Below are 18,170 nucleotides of genomic sequence, written 5' to 3'. Positions count from 1 at the left end.
ACGTCAAAACCGATTGGGATTGGTTTTGAATATGCATGCGCTCCTGACTATACTAGCGACTGAGAAAGGCTACTTCTCAGAGGGATTATACCACATTGTATCCATATTCTTGTATATCACCGAGGTGACAAGATCCATATCTAAAGCTACCTAACCGGGATAACGGAGGGCGGCGGGGAATGTAATTGGGGATCACCGTGGGCGCACTTGTCACGATGAGGACGGGCTGTTCCTCGTGGCGAGATCTAGCTCGTTACAGAATGCCGCAAGGGGCACACTGCTATATAAACACTGGCGTTTTCGTTCCGGCTCTGCTTTCTCACCCCCCGTCTCTGCCCACCGTCAGTATGCATGGACGCCCTTGGGCGGCTGTCTTATTTCTGACCCTTGCCACCGAGTTCGGGTCTGCCTTGGCAAAGGTCGTTCCTTTTCTTGACGCGGTAGGCCAATATTGTCTCCAGTAACACTTTCTACCGTATGCTAAAGACTGCTTATAGGGTTTTTCATTCGATCCGGATTACTCAGGTGGTCGAACAGCCCCAGTCCCGATAACGCGTGAGTACCACTCCACTTCCCTCGGGGAGCTCGCTGAGCATTTCGGATCAGCCCAATGTGAAGCGATTGAGCTGAAGTGGGGTCGAAATGGGGCGAAAGGGTAAGTAACGATTAGGGTGTCGTTCACTCTCCACTACTGATCGAGTCGACGCGCCTCTAGTACTCCGCCAACCGCTCCCTATTTCCTTCAGGTCCTTTCATCGTCAGTGCTTTTGCGCTTCTCCGCCCCTCGCAGATGAACTAACGGGCGCTACAGGGAATCGCCCCATCCCTTCATTATTCCTGCTGGAGCTGGTCCCAAATTCGTATGTGGGCGCGCAGTCTCTCGATGTGCAGCCGCTGACAATTTTCCCTCGTTTAGGAGTGGCGAGTGCCTTTCTCCCCTGGAACACAGGTAGATTCAAGTACAGTGCTCACTCCATCGTCATCTGCTCACCTCGGAACAGTACCAGATTTGCATCGTAAGTTGGCAATCTCGTTACTCAGAAGAACTTCGATTGATGGTTATCGCCCAGTACGACACATTCGGTGTGTCAGGAGGATGTAGAGCGCTGTACACAGTGGTACCTCCGTCATCAAACACGACCACCTGTGAGCAGTTAACTGCACCGCCTTCCCCCCTCAATGCCACTGTCAGTCCAATGAGCGGTCCCGAGATCGACCCTCCAGTTCCTCTGATTGATCAGGTGTGCCTGCTTCATTTCTCTGGAACTCAATCACTCCATTGACATTGAAATCTGTTCCAGTGCTCAGACCTGAGCGTGAAACCCAGAAATGGGTCGCCACCATTTACGTTAACGGTACGCAGGGATGTCACCTACCAGGCCTCACTGGACACTGACCCCTAGCCCGGCTAGGTATCGCCTAGTTTCCACCCACCCGTCAACATCACCTCCGACAATATGAATGCTATCAACTGGACTGTTGCACTGGTAAGGTTTACAAACATTCCTCCAGGAAATCAGTTGATGGAGCGCCCGCCCCGTTCTAGCCGGAAGGATTTCCCTTCTTCCTATCTTTGGCCAGCGCTGATGGGTTGGTATGGTCGAGAGGTCCCCTTCACGCCCGTTCTGGACGACCAGACTGCCTTTCTCCGAGCTCAATGTGGGTACCCAGCCTTCTAAGAATCTTCCATTGTTGACATGTTTGCAGACCGAAGACGACATTCACTACTACGGCGGTTGGGTCGAGCATCGGGAGCTTCATTGTGGGCATTCTGCTTGGTGGTTTGTCAAGCTTCCTTTTCTTCCGTTACAGAAAGAGCTCTAGATCGAAACTACCTCCGATAATCTCCAAACACCGGGAAATTCCGCCTCCAGAACATGTCATTTCGCCCCCTCTACCTATTCAAGACCCACCATCGCGACAGGGAACCCCCCAACCAATTTCATATCCCCCACCTCCGTCTCTACCAAATTCTCCGCCGCAGACTCCAGATCAGTCCGAGTTTGGCTTCCGATCGACTAGCTCTCGGACTCACTCGATAGACCCGTTTGATATTTCGGTATCGTCGACAGCGTCTTCAAATTTCCCTCTTGACAATAAGCGGAGATACACCATGGATCGCCAAAGTTCCCATCACCGCGCAGGATCCATAACAACACAGGCCTCCAGTTCGCAGTTAACGACTGTGTCATCATCAAACTCGAGTGCGCCGTTACTCCAGTCGCGTCGAACATCACGAAGCTCACGGCTCACGCGAGCGCCGACATACGTTCGACGTCCACCTCCGACCCACATGTCTGTTTCAGAGCTGATCACTGACGATGCTTCATTGATCGCTGGAAATACTGTTGATGATTTGCCGCCCCAGTATATGCGAAACCCAAGAGAAGAAGAGGTCTCCGTTGCTGGAGGACTGTAGGCATCACGACTCGAACACGTCCCTGTGACGTTGTACTCTAATAAACATCGGGGACTAGATGTTCTCTCGGTGGAGTAATTACACGACTATCATGGATCTCTTTTTATTTTTCCACTATTCTACCTATCGTTATAACATGTAGTATCCACACTTTCATTATGATTCACGTTGTTCACCAGCCCATTACTTTTAAATTCTCAATCCGGAAGGTGATCTGCTTCTTCTGGAAGAGAGCTTACCGTTTTGGTTCAACGCTCCCGTCCAATGACTGGATTCGCGTCAACTCATTCCCTTCTAATCGAATGGAAGACGAAATAGCGAAGTGTAGGTCAGAGGCGTAAAAGTGCTCCAAGTACAAACTTCGAGCTACAGCTACCGCTTCGTTTTATTGACCTTAGTAGTACTGGACGTTTTGTAATTATTTACTACTAGTTTCCGATCCTCCCCCTTCTTCGAGGCCTTCCTCTGGTTACCATAGGCCGCCATCTGTTTCCGTACTACCGGCCATGTGGAGGGTGGCGGCTTCCATCCCGGACCGTTCACCATTTGTCGAATAAGTTTCTTCACCTCGACACACGACTTCTCGTACTGGGAAGCGTATCGGTTATCCTTCCCTTTGGTCGCGACAATCGGTAAGTGCTGAAGGTGCTGTGCGGCAATCCCTGGAAGCAACAGCCGTGATGAGTGCGTTTTCCACCAGCTGTCACCCTCGGCGAGCTCCTGCTTCGTTATCACTATCAAGATGGGAACACGAGCTTGGCACATGATTCCCCAAACCAAATCGAAATTGATTCGGAGAATCTCGCTGAATCCCTGTCCTGCTATGCAATAGATGAGCAGGTTGACGCCGCTGGATGTCTGGGCAAGGTTTTGAATAAGGGTTCGCAAGTTCTCGAGCGCCTTCTGCGACGAAACCGTTCCCTTGTCAGTCTCGTTCAGCCCAGCGGTATCCCATATCCGGTAATCCTGGTTCTCGATCTTGAGGCTGAATTCCAAGTTCTTGGAGGTGACACCTTTGGCCGAACTGGAGGCTTTGGTGACATCACGACCGGCGAGCATATTGATGAAAGAGCTCTTGCCTGCGCCAGTCTCCCCAAACACCACGAGGTTTGGGACGACAGCGGGCTGGGACACTCGTGGCGTTGGGCGTCTAAAGCTGTCAGCCCGGGCCCAATCGGTGGAGAGGATGACTTACTCCGGTGTGTTAGTTGACGGCTTTGCGGTTGTTGCCTTGGTATTCTTTTTGCTTGGTGGGGGATTTTTGCTGGTCGAGGAACCAGGTGACGCTGCTTTGGAAGGAAAGCATCCCATGACGGGGGTGGGGTCCATCTCCTTCTCTTCTGCATACGCGGGAGGATCACAAGCGGTTTATCAAAGAACTGGACCCTGTACCACAATATATTCTGTCAGCAATCCGTGCCGATAGTGGCGGTCATCAATGGGCTTGAGAACGAGGAAGATTTGAATCAGTGGTGGATGGAGAATAAACGGTCCTTTGACAAGGCAAAAATCACCTTCTGCGACCAGATCTGCGGGGCGACAACGCGAGGGAAAAGACTTCCAGGAGAAAACAAGCGCCTACTCGATTCCGAATACGAGCCAACGAGGGAGAAGGTGCACGAAATCATCCCCGCTGTCTGTATCCGGTCAAAACCGTGGATCGTCAAGGACAGGGTCAAGTGGCTCAATGCCGTGACGTACAGGACCGTCAAGTTGAGATTTTTGTGGTGGACGATTGGAAAGCGAAGGGTCGCGGTCGAAGAGGTGCATGGGGCTTTGGCCACGTTGAGAATAGAGTGTGGCATGAGCAAGGGTCAAGTGAAGAAAATTGAGAAATTATTGCAGAAAAACGGCGTTCTTACTTAGCTATCCAGGAGACCCAGCCCAGCCTTACGACATTCTTAACTATGACTTATGTTTCAAATTATTGTAATTATATGAACAGTAGGATCGGATACCTTCATTCCACATCGCCAACTATGCGACTGCCTACTTCCGCGGTCTTCAGGCGTTTAATTCCCTTCGTCCAAGCCTTTGCAACTTCCACCAAGGGAGACAGGACCATAATCATGGCCAGCGTCTGGCCGAATGTCCATCTCGACTCCTCATCTCGTCCAGCAGGGTTTAGATGAGAGTTTCGGACGATGGTCATCTCCGCATTGGCAATGAGAACCGCCAGGAGAGATCCAACCCCGACCGTGCTGGACACCGCCCACATGAGTTTGAGTCCAGCGGGATCGAAGGGTAGGAGGGCGGCCCATACCGCACGCCTAGACAGGTCGAGGACCCCGTAGACTACGACACACAGAAGGGCGGGGATGATGGCGATGACGAAGGGCACGATGGCCAGTGAATAAATAATGAGCGATCCGACCCGAAGACTGGGGTCCGAGGCGCGAAGTTCCTTTCCAAGGACCACGACAATAATGCAAGATGTGCACGTCCGCGGTGCGGACATCACCATTCCCTTCCAAACATAAATGCCAAACGCGCCCAAGCAGGCGCCATGAACCACCCATCCCGTGAGCAGACCCAGTGGCAGATCATCCCTGCGGCGCAACCACCCCTTCCACCCCGGAATATCCGACGAGTCGCTTGTGTTCTCGGTTGTGCAGGAAAAAACGATGTAGGACATGGAGCTGATGTGGATTATCCAGCTTAAATAGAGAATGACGATGGCGTGGTAGATGCCGAGTGTGGCGGTCGCTTCTTCAATGAGCCCAGCCAGGAGAAGGGCACATCCTAAGAAAGACAGGTTTCCGGACCAACCAGCAACCAACTTGCGCCCATAATAGAGTTTTTTGATGTCGCTTCTGTCGTCGAGGCGAGTGAGAGCAAATCCAACGAGGAGACTTAGGCTGGCTTGGATATAAATAGCTAGACGGACCCCAATTCCAGAAATATCCGGGTTGGCGGTGGCACAGCGTGATGCTGACATATCGAGGGTTTAATGGGGAGAGCAGCGTTCCTGGGAGTTCGACGAGCGGGAGGATCGCGAAGAATATTATTTATATCGGCGTGGGTGATGAAACGAGGCAGGATGGAGATGAAATGAGGAAGACGCATGTTCAGTGAATGCGTGGACAACGTTGTGGCTATTCATAGCCATGCAACGAGGGTTAACGATGCACCAGGATTGTCGGTCGTTACCCAGTATCGCTATCCATGTAGAAGGATGCCATTGATTCCGATTCCGAGGGTGGGTCGAGGTCTTCGTTTTCTCGGGTGTCCGGTGGGGCCGCCGAAGCTACCCTCACTCTCTCCCCTCGTTCGTGGTCCCAAACACTGCGGTTCCGTCGTGGCCTCGACGAAGTCGATGAGCTGTGTGCCGAGGGAAGGTTCGAACGCCGTGAAGAAGTGGAGCCGGGTGATTGTACTCGTGGAGGTCGTGGTGACCGTGTTTCCGGGGCAGACTGCACTGCCGTCATCTCCGGTAGAGCACTACGTCCACGCACGATCGAAGGATTCGAAGGGGATGGCCTTTGTCGAATAGGACTTCCACGGCCCCTGTTTGGCTTACCCCTCCCCCTGATAGCCTTGGAACTCCCTCCTTTCTTCTGCGCGCCCGTCGCCAGCATTTGCGGGTAATTGCGAAACTTGGTTCGGAGGTCATTTGCAAAGACACGGTCATACGCAACGCAATCCATGCGGATGATGTCAATTCCCTGGTGTCGCGTTTTTGTTATCACAATGCGCGACGATTACAACTCAAACTCACTCACCTCATCGCCACGTTCAAATGCTTGGATAATATCTTCTGCTTCGACCGGGTGTCCTCTGTTCTCTCTCACGTTCTGAATCTCGGTGGCGATGAGTTTCTTGTCTTCGTTCTTGCTGTCGGTCGGTATTAGGCCAGCCCTACGAAGCGCAATGCGCGCCCTCATGGCGACATACACCTCCTGTTGGCGCTGTGACAGCAGCAGCGAGCCCCATTGCGCTTTCACCTATGATCATGGGCAGTCAGCGGATGGACGAATGTGTGGCGTATAGTGACGTACGGGAGCCTTCTGTTCCCGAAACTGTTCGGCAGTCATTTTACCGACCAAGACACTCTCGTATTCTCCCAGATAGCACCATAAGGTTTCCTTGCTCGCCGTGTCGCGACAGAAGACAGTCCAAGGCCCGTCGTGTAACACGTCGTGTCGAGACGCGAATAGGAGACCAAGGTCCCCAGGTTGTCGAGGCATGGATGGGTTCATCTCTATCTTGGGCCAAACCAGCCGTCGAATCTTTGCGGCTGAAGGATTCTTCTCAGCAGGGATCTTCTGGACGAACTGCTGATCACTTCCACCGTACGCCAGTCGAACAAATTTGCGAGAGACGGAAATTTTATCTGGTCTTGGCGAGATTTCTAGACGCCTCCCGCCTGCGAGGTAGGCTTGAATGGCGCTGGACGAGAGTCTAATCGCTTCTTCTTTGACCTTGACCTGGAGGACGTCAATCCAATTGGCCTCCCTAGCTGTAGAGAAACGAACTCACATCAGGTTGGCCTTGCACGCCATTCGTTGCATCGGAAGTATCAACAGTGTCGCCCGCATCGTCTTCACCTTTCGGCGTGACAGGTGGAGTGGCAGTTTGGGCGGTAGGCCCTTGTGGAGCCGTCGAAAGGGTGGACTCGGGGATAGGAGAAAGGGACGAAAGCGGAGTGAGAGGTGAAGGAGGTAGACTGAGTGAAGGCTGAGGTTGCTCCGTCTTGATCCGCTTCGACGACGATAGAGGTCGAGGATCCTCTGATTCTGGAGCCCTTTTGAGAGCGCGGCCAGCTTGAGCAGCTGGGGCAGCCTGGATGCACGCTTGAGGCTCCAAAGTTTCGACCTTGGGAGTCACTTGAGCTGGTGGACCGTCCAAGAGTTGCAGAGAGGGGGATCTATCAGGCACCTGTCGAATAGTCCGTCATAATTCAGAACTATTCAACGAGATGGTGGCAAATTCCCCACCGATTTTGGACGGAGGCCCGGCGTCTAACACGTCATGTCAGTAACAGATCAAATCATGTTCAGTAATAAGGACTCACTGTGTGCCCGTTCCTCTGTAGTTCAACTTTCGCCTCCTTGAGCTGTTCCCTGAGTTCAAGGATTTCTTCTCGTTGTAACCTCATGTCGTCCCGGAGGCGGTCATTGTCTTGCCTAGCGCGGTCGCTATCCTTCTCCCAGTTTTTGGCGAGCTTCTGTAGGTTCTCATTTTCGTCGGTCAAGCGAAGAACAGTCCTGTTGGCCTCAGCGAGTTGCCCTTCAGCCGTTCTGAGTTGCTGACGGATTCTGTCCCGCTCGTCGCGGAGGCTCTGGATGACTGCCTCGTGGTCCATGTCACCAACGGCGCAACCCGAGATGGAGAGAAACAGTTATAGACGCCCTTCCGAGCCCTCAGAGCAGAATCAACACCGCGTTGATTTCGTGGCGAGCTGGTCGAGGACGGCGGCGGGGAAATGTGTTGGATCAGCGTCCACTGTCGAGCTCGACAGCGACGACGTCAGGATCTGTTGCCAATAGCAGCAGGAGACACCAAATTGTGAATTTGTCGATGGCGAGATCGACGACGACGACAGCAACAAGAACGATGAGGACGAGACCAAGTTGGGCTGATCTCGCTGAAACCTCATTTCGTGCGGAGATTCAAAAACCAGCGCTCAGCCCAAGATGCCGAACCATGCCGTATTCCGTTCAGAGCGTCGTACCTTGAACTTCAGGTACCAAACGCTTCCTCAAGTCCACAGTACGAGCGACGATAATTAAGAGGTAAATTTCATAGTCTACTTACAGCTATTACGAGTCCCTAACTGACGTACACGGAGATGCCCCTTCAAATCCACAAATCCCCACCGACGACTATCTGAACACCTAACTCCTTCAATTTCGCGAACTTTTCTCTGTCGCGCGTACGGCACCAGCAGTTCATTTCGAAAGCGCAGAAAGGGCGAGATAATTCGACGGTAAGAGGTGGGAGATGCGGCTTCCGACGCTCTTTCGGATCCATCGAATGGAACAGACATTGCCTGTCCTCCAGGTAGGAAATGAATGCCGAGAGGTTGAAGTTGGCGCTTTGTCGATGCAAGGTGAGTTTTCGAAGTGCTGGGAGAACCAGGGGTCGATATGGACCGGGGACCTGGGACGCGTTCAGATTGCTCACCCCGTATGCCAGTTGGTCGGGAAATGCATCCTCGGACGAGAAAGCCAGCTCTTCCAGGGTTGGCATCCGTGACAGTCTTTCTAGTAGAATACGAAGCTGGTCTGGGGGCAGCGTGATAGTTTTATCGAACCGAAGGGATTGAAGCTGGCATTCAGAGCGTCGGAGGAATGCGTCCAAGGCCGATCCGTGCTCTACCTTGGTTAGCGAACTTGTGAAGAGGTCGTGACTGCCAATCCGCAGGTGATTGAGGTTAGGCAGCGTGAGGCAGTTAAAAGAGGTCAGGGTTGCATCAAGGACTGTCAGGTTGGTGATCCCCGGGTGCTTGACTCGAAGGACAGACGAAGAGCCGGAGAAATGGCAAAGTCGAGTTGAGGTGAGCCGGACCTCGAGGCTCGTCAATTTGGGGAATCCAGTGAGAATTGAAAGGACGGAGGGGCTTGGAATGGTTAACCGTAGATGTTTAAGAGATTCATGGGAAATAGTGGGCGCCGTTTGGAGAGACTGGGGTAAGGAAAGATGTATCTCCATGCATCGCAGTAAAGGGGTGTGCGTTTGGAGTGGCTCGTTGAGAACTGGCCACAGACTCGGCGACGACATCCAGGTGTAAGAAAGAGGCAGTTCTAGGCAGCGGAGGCTTTTCCATGGGCGATGACGGGTGTCCTTAAGGCGAGCAAAAAAGCTCTTGAGGGCCTCTTGAATGAGTGTATCGCGTGCATTCTTCAGTCGAAGTCGAAACGACGTCCAGTGGCGATCTTCGAGAAGAAGAGCGAGAATGCCGTTTAGAGTGGACAGTGCATCAGATGGAAAAGTGTCCATGCTTTCTCTAGTCAAGGAGAGGGTCAAAGGCAGTGCCTGGGCGCGATTGAACCAGTTTCGGATGCGGGTCGCAAACTGCGGGTCGATGCAAGGATTTACTTGACCATCGACCCAACACAAATCCAGAGAAACAGAGAGGTTGTTCCAGAGCTGCGGCGTAGACAGAATTATGCTTCTCCAATCATGGCAGACAGCCATAAGCGAAGTAAGCTCCATTCGGTGATACTCGGTGGCTTCTTCAGGAAAGAGCTCTTTGAACACCTTCCCCAAAATCTCTTCCGGCAAGCGGTTCACCCCGCTGAAAGCAGGTAGTGTTGCCATTGCTGCTTGGGTGGCACGGTGGCCTCCGTGCGCGTCCTCGCGGGCAATTTGCCACTTGAGCGGGAGTATCGAAAATGGGAGGGGACTTTTCTCTACTTGCGGTGGTAAACAGACAGGATTTTTAGCTTCAGATACAGGTTGATATTCCAAAGAACGTACCGTTGCGAGAATCCCGGATTGTCATCGCGCTGGGCGAATTGCTGCGCCAAGTTCGAACAAGAAATGGGAATAAACCAATTCGTGGCGTCGTAAGTCCCAGGGCTTCCACCCTCGATTTCTCCTTCTCCCTTTTATAAGGGGAACACGGTGGCCATGGACCATTGTGGTGGCAGGATTGCGTCGTCACAGTGATTATGAGTAGTGGCGATTGCGCAGCTGCAGCCTTTCATGCGAACGTAACTCCAAAGGCTTCCATGGAAACCACGCGTGCCTGCTTCGCGATACAAAGTCAATCTGAACTTTCGTAAAAAGCGGCGAGCTGAAGTTGGAACTTGGTCAATTCCAACTGCAACTTGACTTCAACGTCCAACTTCAAGAAACAATTGGCATTCCTGCTACTACTACCGAGCGGCAATCACCGAGATAAGATCCAACCCAGGAGGCAGTGAAACCAGGCTGTTTCTTACTCCCAACGTCCACATTTCAATCGTTTCTCCTCTAATCTCTTAAATGTCTTACCCACCGGTACGAAACGGAATGCTTTACTAGCTGTAATCTAAAAAAGCGCTGACGTTTTTGACGATTTAGTACGGAGGCCCTCCAGGAGGATACGGAGGACCCCCACCGCCCCCTGGAGGAGGATATGGAGGGTACGGCGCCCCTCCTCCAGGAGGATATGGTGCACCCCCACCGCCTGGAGGCTACGGTGCACCCCCGGCTGGACCGCCGGTGAGTACCCTAAATTATTGGCGAAAAACGACGGCTGTGGCTTACTGCACGGCTTTTGTTTAGGGATACGGCGGTGGATTTGCCCCTCAAGGAGGCCATCGTCCTCCGCCCCCTGGTGCTGACCCTCAGTGCGTCTTCATTTCGCACTCTCAAACCGGCATACGAAAGCTGATCGTGCTCATCGTCGTCGAATCTCCTGTGGCGCTCGTCGAACTTGGAACTTGAAGGCTGTGGGGCTGGTTCACTGCTGTTGATACCGACAGATCAGGTCATATCAACGCCACAGAATTGGGTACGTGGGGAGCCTAGTCCATGGTGGTACCGATGGCTGACAGCATTTCTTCCAGAGCGGGCGCTCATCAACGGCGACTGGACTCGTAAGCACCCACTTCTGGCGACGACAGTGAATGTGCTTATCGGATCGCCCTCGCACAGCCTTTGACTTGGATACTGTCAAGATGTTGATGTCGATTTTCGTGAGCACCGTCTCGCACCCGTGCTCGTCGCATTTGGCTGACTTGGCTCCCAGGACGTCGACCGCAGCGGTACCATTGGATTCAATGAGGTGCGCGCACGAGCCTTGTTCCTCGACGCAGTTTCTAACCGAAGGTATTAGTTTGCTGGTCTTTGGAAGTATATCAAGGTGTGTTACCAAGTGCCTCGTTTTGGAATTCACCTTATGCCTTCTCCAGGACTGGCAAAACGTCTTCAAGCACTTCGATCGCGACCGCTCCGGCTCTATCGATGGCAACGAACTCCGCGAGGCGCTCGGTCAATTCGGATACCATCTCTCCCCTCAACTCCTCGATCTCCTGCAGAAGAAATATGGTGAGCACCGTCTATTTGAATCTCCATGGGTAATTCGCCGAACGCTTATCCTACTACCCCACGTCTGGGGTAGACGCTAAAGCCAACCAAACTGCCGCTCCCGGTGCCCCCGCGCCTGGCATCTCGTTCGACCGCTTCGTCCGTGCTTGCGTCGTCGTCAAGACCCTCAGCGAGTCCTTCCAAAAGCTCGACACCGACCGTGATGGGTGGATCCAGATCAACTACGATACCTTTATGCACACCGTCCTCAGCTTGCCTTGATGGAAAGAATAACACTGTAATTTGTACTACCATGACAGCAATGCGATTAGTACCCATCCTCGTAATCGTCTTCATCGTCGTCCTCTGAGCGAACCACCATCTTGGCCCCGTTGTAGAGACCACATTGGGCAGCTGTCTGGTTCTTGGGGCAAAGCACGAGTTCAGTGTTGACCAAGGTATCGTCCTCGTCGAACACTTCGCGGACCAGATAAAGTTGTGAGCTGTCAAAATGCATCAGATTTGCGCTGTGACAACAGGCACCACGACGAACCTTGCCAAATCCATTTCGAAGCTCAGGCAGACAGCCTTGAGTATCTTTTGAATCGTGTGCCTTCCCCGCATCTTGAACTGAGCAGATTGGTTTTCACCATCCGGGCCACTGATCATGACGCCAATCCGGCTGTTCTCGTCGATCGTACTTGCAACACTGGATGTTGGGCGAATCGAAGCCGACGGTTCGGCCCTTGAGGCGCGTTCCTGCTTGACAGGCGATTCCGAGCTGGCAGCGTGCAGCTTCTTCGAAGGTGGGGGCGGTGGTGATTCAGGGAAGAGTTCTTCAGCCAGTTGGCGTTTGGCGGTAGACTGCTCCTGGTTGGTGGCACGTGGCGTGCGGGGTTCTGTAGCTGCCCGGCTGGGAGCAGGAGGCGGTGCTTCTTCTTCCTCTTCTTCCTCCTCCATAGCGCCAGTGGCAGCCCCTTCTTCCTCGAGAAGTTCGGCGTCGAGCTCGTCAGCGATAGCAGCCTCCTCCGTAAAGTTCTCTCCGTGGTGATCTTGGGAATCTGCGCTTTCCTCCATGTGCTCTTCATGGATCGGGGGTTGCGGAGCGGGGGTGTGGGACGGCCTTGGGCGAGAGCTGGTGGACGGTCTGGCAGACTGGCGCGCTAGTGATACTCTCGAACCTGAAATCGAGGTTCGAGTGCTCGTCCGAGTTGTCTCTTGCACAGTGCTCACTCGGGGGACACGGACTGGAGTCATGGGTTCATCCTCTACGGAAGGTTGAGAAAAAGGTTGTTATTGACATAGTAGCACGTACTTGTGGTTTGGTCTGGTGTGAAGACGACGATCTCGTCCAGAACGGACCACAAATGTGGGTACGCGCTGGGATCGATATCAACCAGCCGGTCTCGACACACGTCAAGCGTGCTCGTTTTCAGCACAATTTCTTGGTTCAAGCCCAAGCCAAAGGCCTGCTTTACGGACTTCAACGCTTCCTACGGGTGTCTTCTCAGTTTTAATCATACAAGTACCAACCAAAGACCACACCTCATATTTCTTTTCCTTCAGAAGAAACTTTCTTCGATTTTCGTAGACGAAGATAGCAACTGGTAGTTTGTCCGCTGTGTTGGCGGCGTTCAACGTCGACGATACGTGCATTTACTGTCGAAGTGATCCAGGAGATGTTGAAGGGTTGGAAGAAAGGGCTGGCGCCGAGTCGAGGCACCTCTGAACTTTTCCGTTTTATCGGACCCCGTGATCGCGGTTCCAAAACACGACGCGACGCGACGCGTCGCGTCTCTCAGAGAAAGTTACAGTTAAGAAAACGTTGATGCGAGGAGGTGACTCGGAAGAATTTCTGGCGGAGTACTCCCTCGTACTTCGGCATAGTAGTGCAACCACTTCAATGATAAGCTCGTAATCCGTACGCTTCGACAAGCCGAACCCATAATAGCCCCTAAGTTTGACCGAGGAAAGCGAAGTTCAAAGTTAAAAACGCGTCTTTCAGTGCCGGATAAACGGCGAGCTAGTATGTAAAGTAGTACCATCAGGGAGATCTATGAGTTATAGCAGCTGTATGAGCTAGTATCCAGGATGGGCCGGATGACACAGTGTGGAACCTGGTAGGCTGATTGCAGCACCAGGTCACTATCTGGGGCACTAGAACATTTTTATAACAACCAGGCAATGACAGAGAGAACTCTGCAGTAATAATATCGTCTAGGTAGACGCTATCACAGCGGATCCTCGGTAAGTAAGTAGGCGGCGTGCAAAGTACACGCCCTTAGAAGCACTTACAAGCAATTGATTTCGAGCTCCGACCAGACAGCCATCAAATCTCCTCAGCCAGTCTAACGCCGTGCGCACTGCGGCCATTTAGCGGGAGATAATTTGCCTATCGACCACCATCATGTCGTCGATATCCTACCTCCTGGATCTGCCCTCGGAACTCATAATACGCCTATGTCTTTATCTGGGAGCGGAAGACATTGTCGCCCTTCGCCAGGTGAAGTCCTACTAGTAAATTCTGCTTTTTTATCTGGTAACTCATCATACTGGGGCACCTCGACAGACCTGCAAAGAGCTTTACGCGTTCGAAAAATCTTTTTACGATACAATCTGGAATGCTTGTCTGGACAGAATCTGCCACTCGAGTGAACTGTTCTCTCCTACATTCAAATGGGGTCCAATGTCACCCAAAGGTCAAGAATCCGTGGCCAGGAGGATTGAGATGATGGGGCCCATTCTCGAAAAGGATTCGCAGAGCCGGTCCGACAAGCCCCTGCCAAGCGTTTCCCTGGATCTCCTCGAATCTTTCGTTGACAACTCCGACGAGGATTTTGGCTTCGAGTCGATCGAACTCCTCCCTGGAGGAAGGTTTATTTTGCTCTTCAGCGCCGGTTTCCTTCACGTGTGGGATCTTGCGCCCTACCTCCAGAATCTCGCCACTCCCATTGAGCGAAGACTAGATTTACCCTGGAACTTTGCCCAAGATGCTGTCGTTCTGCCTGCCTTGGGTGCTGACACGACGTCTGTACGGTTCATGCTTTCGCTGGAACCCTTCGACTATGACGAACTTTAGTACGTCCCAGACTCCACTTTATAACCGCATCCGCGACTAAATTCTTTAACCATCAGTGCTGGCTGGGATCCAGAGAAGCTGAAGATTTTTCAGATCATGGAACTCAATTTCACGGATGGAGACCTTCAACTCCGGAAGATTGGGGACCCGCTCCCACTTTTCTATCCGTTCTCTGAAACGGAGACCGACATCGATGCTTATGAAGAGGACCTCGACATCACAGAGAATTATGTCTTATTTCGAATCAGGCGCACAATTATTGCTTGGAATTTCCAAGAAAATGCCTATGTCGCCTGGGACCTCATTGGAGGTGATTCGGAGATGTTCAGATTTCAGGTGCGTTTCAATCGCGGTCTGATTCCAACGAACACTCAGCTGCCCCTATGTTCCAGATCTCGCTAGCGGGGGACAAGTTATTGGTCTTCGAGGATGACAAACTCACAGTATACGAAATTCCACCATTGATGCCACTGCCAGAGGCAGGCTCCGTCATCGATGTTACCCAGCTAGGACCGACTCCAGACCCTAGTCAGATATCGGTGTCACTCCCAGGACACGCCCTGATCTGCGACGGCGAGTGCGAGGCTTGGCGAGGCTTTGCAGGCTCCCTCAAACCTTCATACTACTATGTGCACCATGTCGGCGTCTCAGAAGCAGCCACGAAGAGAGCTTGGTACCGTATATCCATAGACCTTGCTTCGCAGACACCAGTTCAAGTAACCGACCTGGGGTGGGACGTGGCGCGGGATTTGGATGGTCTGGGACGGTTTTCGTCATTCCACCGGCCGTACAAGGGGAAGCTCATCGCTACATCTATCTGGGTACCACCGTCTCCGGACGATGACGACTCAGATGCGACTCCCCCCATGCGAAACCCTCAGTCCGCTTCTGTGTACGTATCAGTCTCGGATCCATCAAGGTCGTCGACTCAGCCAATCCAACCGCGCGAATCGATACTCCTTCCCATGGCGCACATCAAGGACATCGACGAAGACTGGGATCACGAGATCAACTGTGACTTTTGTCCTCTGTCAGGGATACTTGTCGTTACCACTCGTCGATATCGCGGACCGGAAGTTCCTCCTGCGAAACGAATCCAAGTATTCGACTTTGTTCGATCACTGCTACGGTAGAAGGAGGCAAGGGCTGCGTACATACGAATATCCGAGATGTTGGTCTGATTACAATTATGCGTTACCCAAGTTGATCTGCACTGCTTTGACGTTGGTGTAGCTGTGATCTGGTCAGATGATGACGAGAGAGAATTTCTATGTGGACCACTCACTTGCTCAGGGCGTATTCTCCAAGTTCCCTCCCAATACCTGATTGCTTGTACCCTCCGAAAGGAACGGAAGGGTAGAAAGTGTTGTAGCAGTTAACCCACACGGTTCCAGCCTTTAGTTTATGAGTAGTTCGAATGGCTTGGTTGATATCACGGCTGAAAACAGCAGCCGCCAAACCGTACGCTGATAGCAAAAATCATAGTTCGAGGCTTTACCGCTGCGAGAGAGAGTGGAGGATCAACTTACTGGTGTCGTTAGCTTGTCGGACGATATCTATGAAGACTAATTAGAATTCCGCTCCCAATAGGCTTTTGAAAGCTCACCCTCCTCGTCTTCGAACTTGATGATCACGCCAACCGGTCCGAATATCTCCTCTTTGACGATCTTCATCTCAGCGGATACATTAGTGAAGATGGTAGGTTCGATAAAGTAGCCTTCCTCTCCGACACGCCCGCCCCCGAGATGGACATGGGCACCATCTGCCTTCCCCGAGTCGATGTACCCCATAATACGATCGTACTGGATTTTCGAGATCTGAGGACCTTGGTCTATTCCCTCGTCGAATGGGTCGCCGATTTTGATACTCTTTGCCTTCTCGGTGAACTTCTGGAGGAACTCATCATAGACCCCTGACTGGACGAAGATTGTTCCCTGTGGCGAGAGCTAGGTCGAGCGCTGTGAGCAGCGATAAAACGACTCGTATGTAGTAGGCCCTCGGATTTACCTGGTGCAATCTTCCAGATGAACATGAGGACTAGAGTAACTTGTCAATATCGTCTCTGTTTAAAGTCCAGCGTTGTCTTACGAGGGAAGTTCCCTGGACGAGACGAATGATCAGTTGGATTGCTTTCAGCTAAGGATGGGGAGCTGACAAGGAATGATTTGTCCAACAACTCCAATGGGCTCATGGCGAGTATACGCAAAGGTATCTTCGTTCGTCTGACAAAGATTCCAGTCAGTCGGACTCCCGCAGGGGAGAGGTTTGAGAAACTGCACCTCAAGGGTTTTGCCACCGTGTTTGTCGGCCCAACCCGCATAGTACAAGGAACATCCGTTCCGTGGGACCAGCTGTACGTTTTTCCTGTAGTTCGGTGGATATGAGTGTACTGTCAAGCTAAAATTCTGCCTGGTTGTACCGTTATCGAGTGACTCCAGCGCCGCCAACTCATCGGCGGCGTCCTCCATGACCTGGGCAAGTTTCCAGAGAATATTGGCACGCTGACTCCCAGGAGCATTCAGACCCCAGGTGTCAAAGGCTTTCTGGGCGGCCTCGACGGCGCGATCGACATCCTTCGGAGTACCCTCCGAGACGGTGCTGCAGGTGTAACGCCTCAGTTTTGATGACATCGCAGGATTGAAGAATGACGAACTTGGGTTTATGACCCTGGAAAGCGATTCGGAATCATGTTGTCAATGGGGAAGCGCGCAGTAAATTGTGAACGACGTACTCGATTGTTGTTCCCTCCGAGCCATCGACGAACTTTCCGTCAATGAACAAACCCGTTTCAAAGGACGTGACGCCCTTGTAAGCAGGGGTGTCAAATTTGAAAGAGAATGAGGTGGGCATGCTTAGTGGAGTCCAATGGACAGAGCGCGGTGATCTTCCCCTACAGCCCTTTTATGTGGTCCTCGTCACGGAAGAACTTTCGGTAGCGGATTGCCCTGTACCCAGCTCTCTCTCGTTATGCTCTAGTGAGGGTTTAAGGCCACCCCACCCATCTCTGATACATGAATCGAAGCGTGTATTCCTCCAACCCCCCACCTTCGACCGGCCCACCAGATGGTCGTGCGATAGTCAAAAAGACAGCCAGGCCTACCTATTTAGATGAGCGAGGTGTTGAATATAGCCACTTAAGGATCCTTATTCGCAACAAGAGGCTCATTCCTCTGAGGACGGGCGGTTACGAAGTATAGAGCAATTCGGTAATCCCCCGTCTACATGAAAGGTGACAACCGTCTCGGACAGATCACAGAGGCTCGACGAATGACCTGCTAGCTTCGGAACATGGCTTCAAGACTGATCGAAAAGATTGATAGCCCCCTTCCAACCGAGATGAGCGTCAGCATGAGAGGTAAATAAAGATTGGGGGAGACTTACCTGTCAAGTCCACTAATGAGGCGACTCCAGCACGCCTGCATCGGGGTCCCTGCCCGATTGATGGTGGGACCTGATGGCACCGCCGCTTTGGGAAGTCCCATCAATTTGCCATCAGGTCCTAGCCGAATATGGACTGTCTTCGCCCGAATCGCGACTACGAGTTGGCTCCGATGTGCTTCTAGGACAGAGGCTGGGATCGATTGTGAGGCTAAAGTATCGTCATGTTGCGCCTTGCTAACGGGTAAGTACACTCTTCCGGACATGGATATCAACACTTTGGTGCTGAATCAGCTCCTTCGGAGTGTCTGTCAACTCAGAAATTCAGCTCGCTTT

At 52.3% G+C, this 18,170-nt stretch overlaps 9 protein-coding genes across 9 annotated transcripts; 3 read left to right on the top strand and 6 right to left on the bottom strand.

The window, feature by feature from the left end:
• Positions 1–347: 347 nt before the first annotated feature.
• On the top strand, positions 348–2,419 carry CC1G_05994 (hypothetical protein; the record flags this gene model as incomplete). The annotated part of the gene is made up of 11 exons (XM_001829733.2): positions 348–440; positions 498–655; positions 716–757; positions 812–860; positions 917–949; positions 1,002–1,016; positions 1,071–1,241; positions 1,302–1,355; positions 1,413–1,487; positions 1,547–1,659; positions 1,708–2,419. 11 exons carry the CDS (start codon positions 348–350, stop codon positions 2,417–2,419), a joined length of 1,515 nt encoding a protein of 504 aa, XP_001829785.2.
• Positions 2,420–2,791: 372 nt separating this feature from the next.
• Positions 2,792–3,748, bottom strand: CC1G_05993 (hypothetical protein; the record flags this gene model as incomplete). Its single annotated transcript, XM_001829732.2, has 2 exons — positions 2,792–3,569; positions 3,615–3,748. The coding sequence occupies 2 exons, from the start codon at positions 3,746–3,748 to the stop codon at positions 2,792–2,794; spliced, it is 912 nt and encodes a 303-aa protein (XP_001829784.2).
• A 631-nt stretch (positions 3,749–4,379) lies between these two features.
• On the bottom strand, positions 4,380–5,357 carry CC1G_14073 (hypothetical protein; the record flags this gene model as incomplete). The annotated part of the gene is made up of 1 exon (XM_002911495.1): positions 4,380–5,357. The coding sequence occupies one exon, from the start codon at positions 5,355–5,357 to the stop codon at positions 4,380–4,382; it is 978 nt and encodes a 325-aa protein (XP_002911541.1).
• Positions 5,358–5,565: 208 nt separating this feature from the next.
• Positions 5,566–7,724, bottom strand: CC1G_14072 (hypothetical protein; the record flags this gene model as incomplete). The annotated part of the gene is made up of 6 exons (XM_002911494.1): positions 5,566–6,084; positions 6,142–6,363; positions 6,418–6,846; positions 6,899–7,297; positions 7,357–7,380; positions 7,434–7,724. The coding sequence occupies 6 exons, from the start codon at positions 7,722–7,724 to the stop codon at positions 5,566–5,568; spliced, it is 1,884 nt and encodes a 627-aa protein (XP_002911540.1).
• A 494-nt stretch (positions 7,725–8,218) lies between these two features.
• On the bottom strand, positions 8,219–9,866 carry CC1G_05991 (hypothetical protein; the record flags this gene model as incomplete). The annotated part of the gene is made up of 2 exons (XM_001829730.2): positions 8,219–9,774; positions 9,842–9,866. The coding sequence occupies 2 exons, from the start codon at positions 9,864–9,866 to the stop codon at positions 8,219–8,221; spliced, it is 1,581 nt and encodes a 526-aa protein (XP_001829782.2).
• A 485-nt stretch (positions 9,867–10,351) lies between these two features.
• On the top strand, positions 10,352–11,659 carry CC1G_05990 (apoptosis-linked protein 2; the record flags this gene model as incomplete). Its single annotated transcript, XM_001829729.1, has 10 exons — positions 10,352–10,366; positions 10,430–10,570; positions 10,634–10,698; positions 10,834–10,862; positions 10,918–10,947; positions 11,006–11,046; positions 11,100–11,135; positions 11,187–11,213; positions 11,263–11,398; positions 11,472–11,659. 10 exons carry the CDS (start codon positions 10,352–10,354, stop codon positions 11,657–11,659), a joined length of 708 nt encoding a protein of 235 aa, XP_001829781.1.
• Positions 11,660–11,705: 46 nt separating this feature from the next.
• On the bottom strand, positions 11,706–13,045 carry CC1G_05989 (hypothetical protein; the record flags this gene model as incomplete). Its single annotated transcript, XM_001829728.2, has 4 exons — positions 12,923–13,045; positions 12,693–12,870; positions 11,931–12,645; positions 11,706–11,880 (listed from the first exon to the last, which is right to left on the bottom strand). The coding sequence occupies exons 1-4, from the start codon at positions 13,031–13,033 to the stop codon at positions 11,706–11,708; spliced, it is 1,179 nt and encodes a 392-aa protein (XP_001829780.1). The 5' UTR covers positions 13,034–13,045.
• Positions 13,046–13,784: 739 nt separating this feature from the next.
• Positions 13,785–15,589, top strand: CC1G_05988 (hypothetical protein; the record flags this gene model as incomplete). Its single annotated transcript, XM_001829727.2, has 4 exons — positions 13,785–13,880; positions 13,947–14,455; positions 14,513–14,792; positions 14,849–15,589. The coding sequence occupies 4 exons, from the start codon at positions 13,785–13,787 to the stop codon at positions 15,587–15,589; spliced, it is 1,626 nt and encodes a 541-aa protein (XP_001829779.2).
• Positions 15,590–15,643: 54 nt separating this feature from the next.
• On the bottom strand, positions 15,644–17,306 carry CC1G_05987 (aldehyde dehydrogenase; the record flags this gene model as incomplete). The annotated part of the gene is made up of 6 exons (XM_001829726.2): positions 15,644–15,689; positions 15,742–15,922; positions 15,986–16,012; positions 16,063–16,368; positions 16,612–17,123; positions 17,188–17,306. 6 exons carry the CDS (start codon positions 17,304–17,306, stop codon positions 15,644–15,646), a joined length of 1,191 nt encoding a protein of 396 aa, XP_001829778.2.
• Positions 17,307–18,170: the final 864 nt, after the last annotated feature.

The sequence above is a fragment of the Coprinopsis cinerea genome (assembly GCF_000182895.1).
Source record: "Coprinopsis cinerea okayama7#130 chromosome 3 map unlocalized cont3.3, whole genome shotgun sequence".
Taxonomy (NCBI): Eukaryota; Fungi; Basidiomycota; class Agaricomycetes; order Agaricales; family Psathyrellaceae; genus Coprinopsis; species Coprinopsis cinerea.
This window is presented reverse-complemented; position numbering and strand designations above follow the sequence as displayed.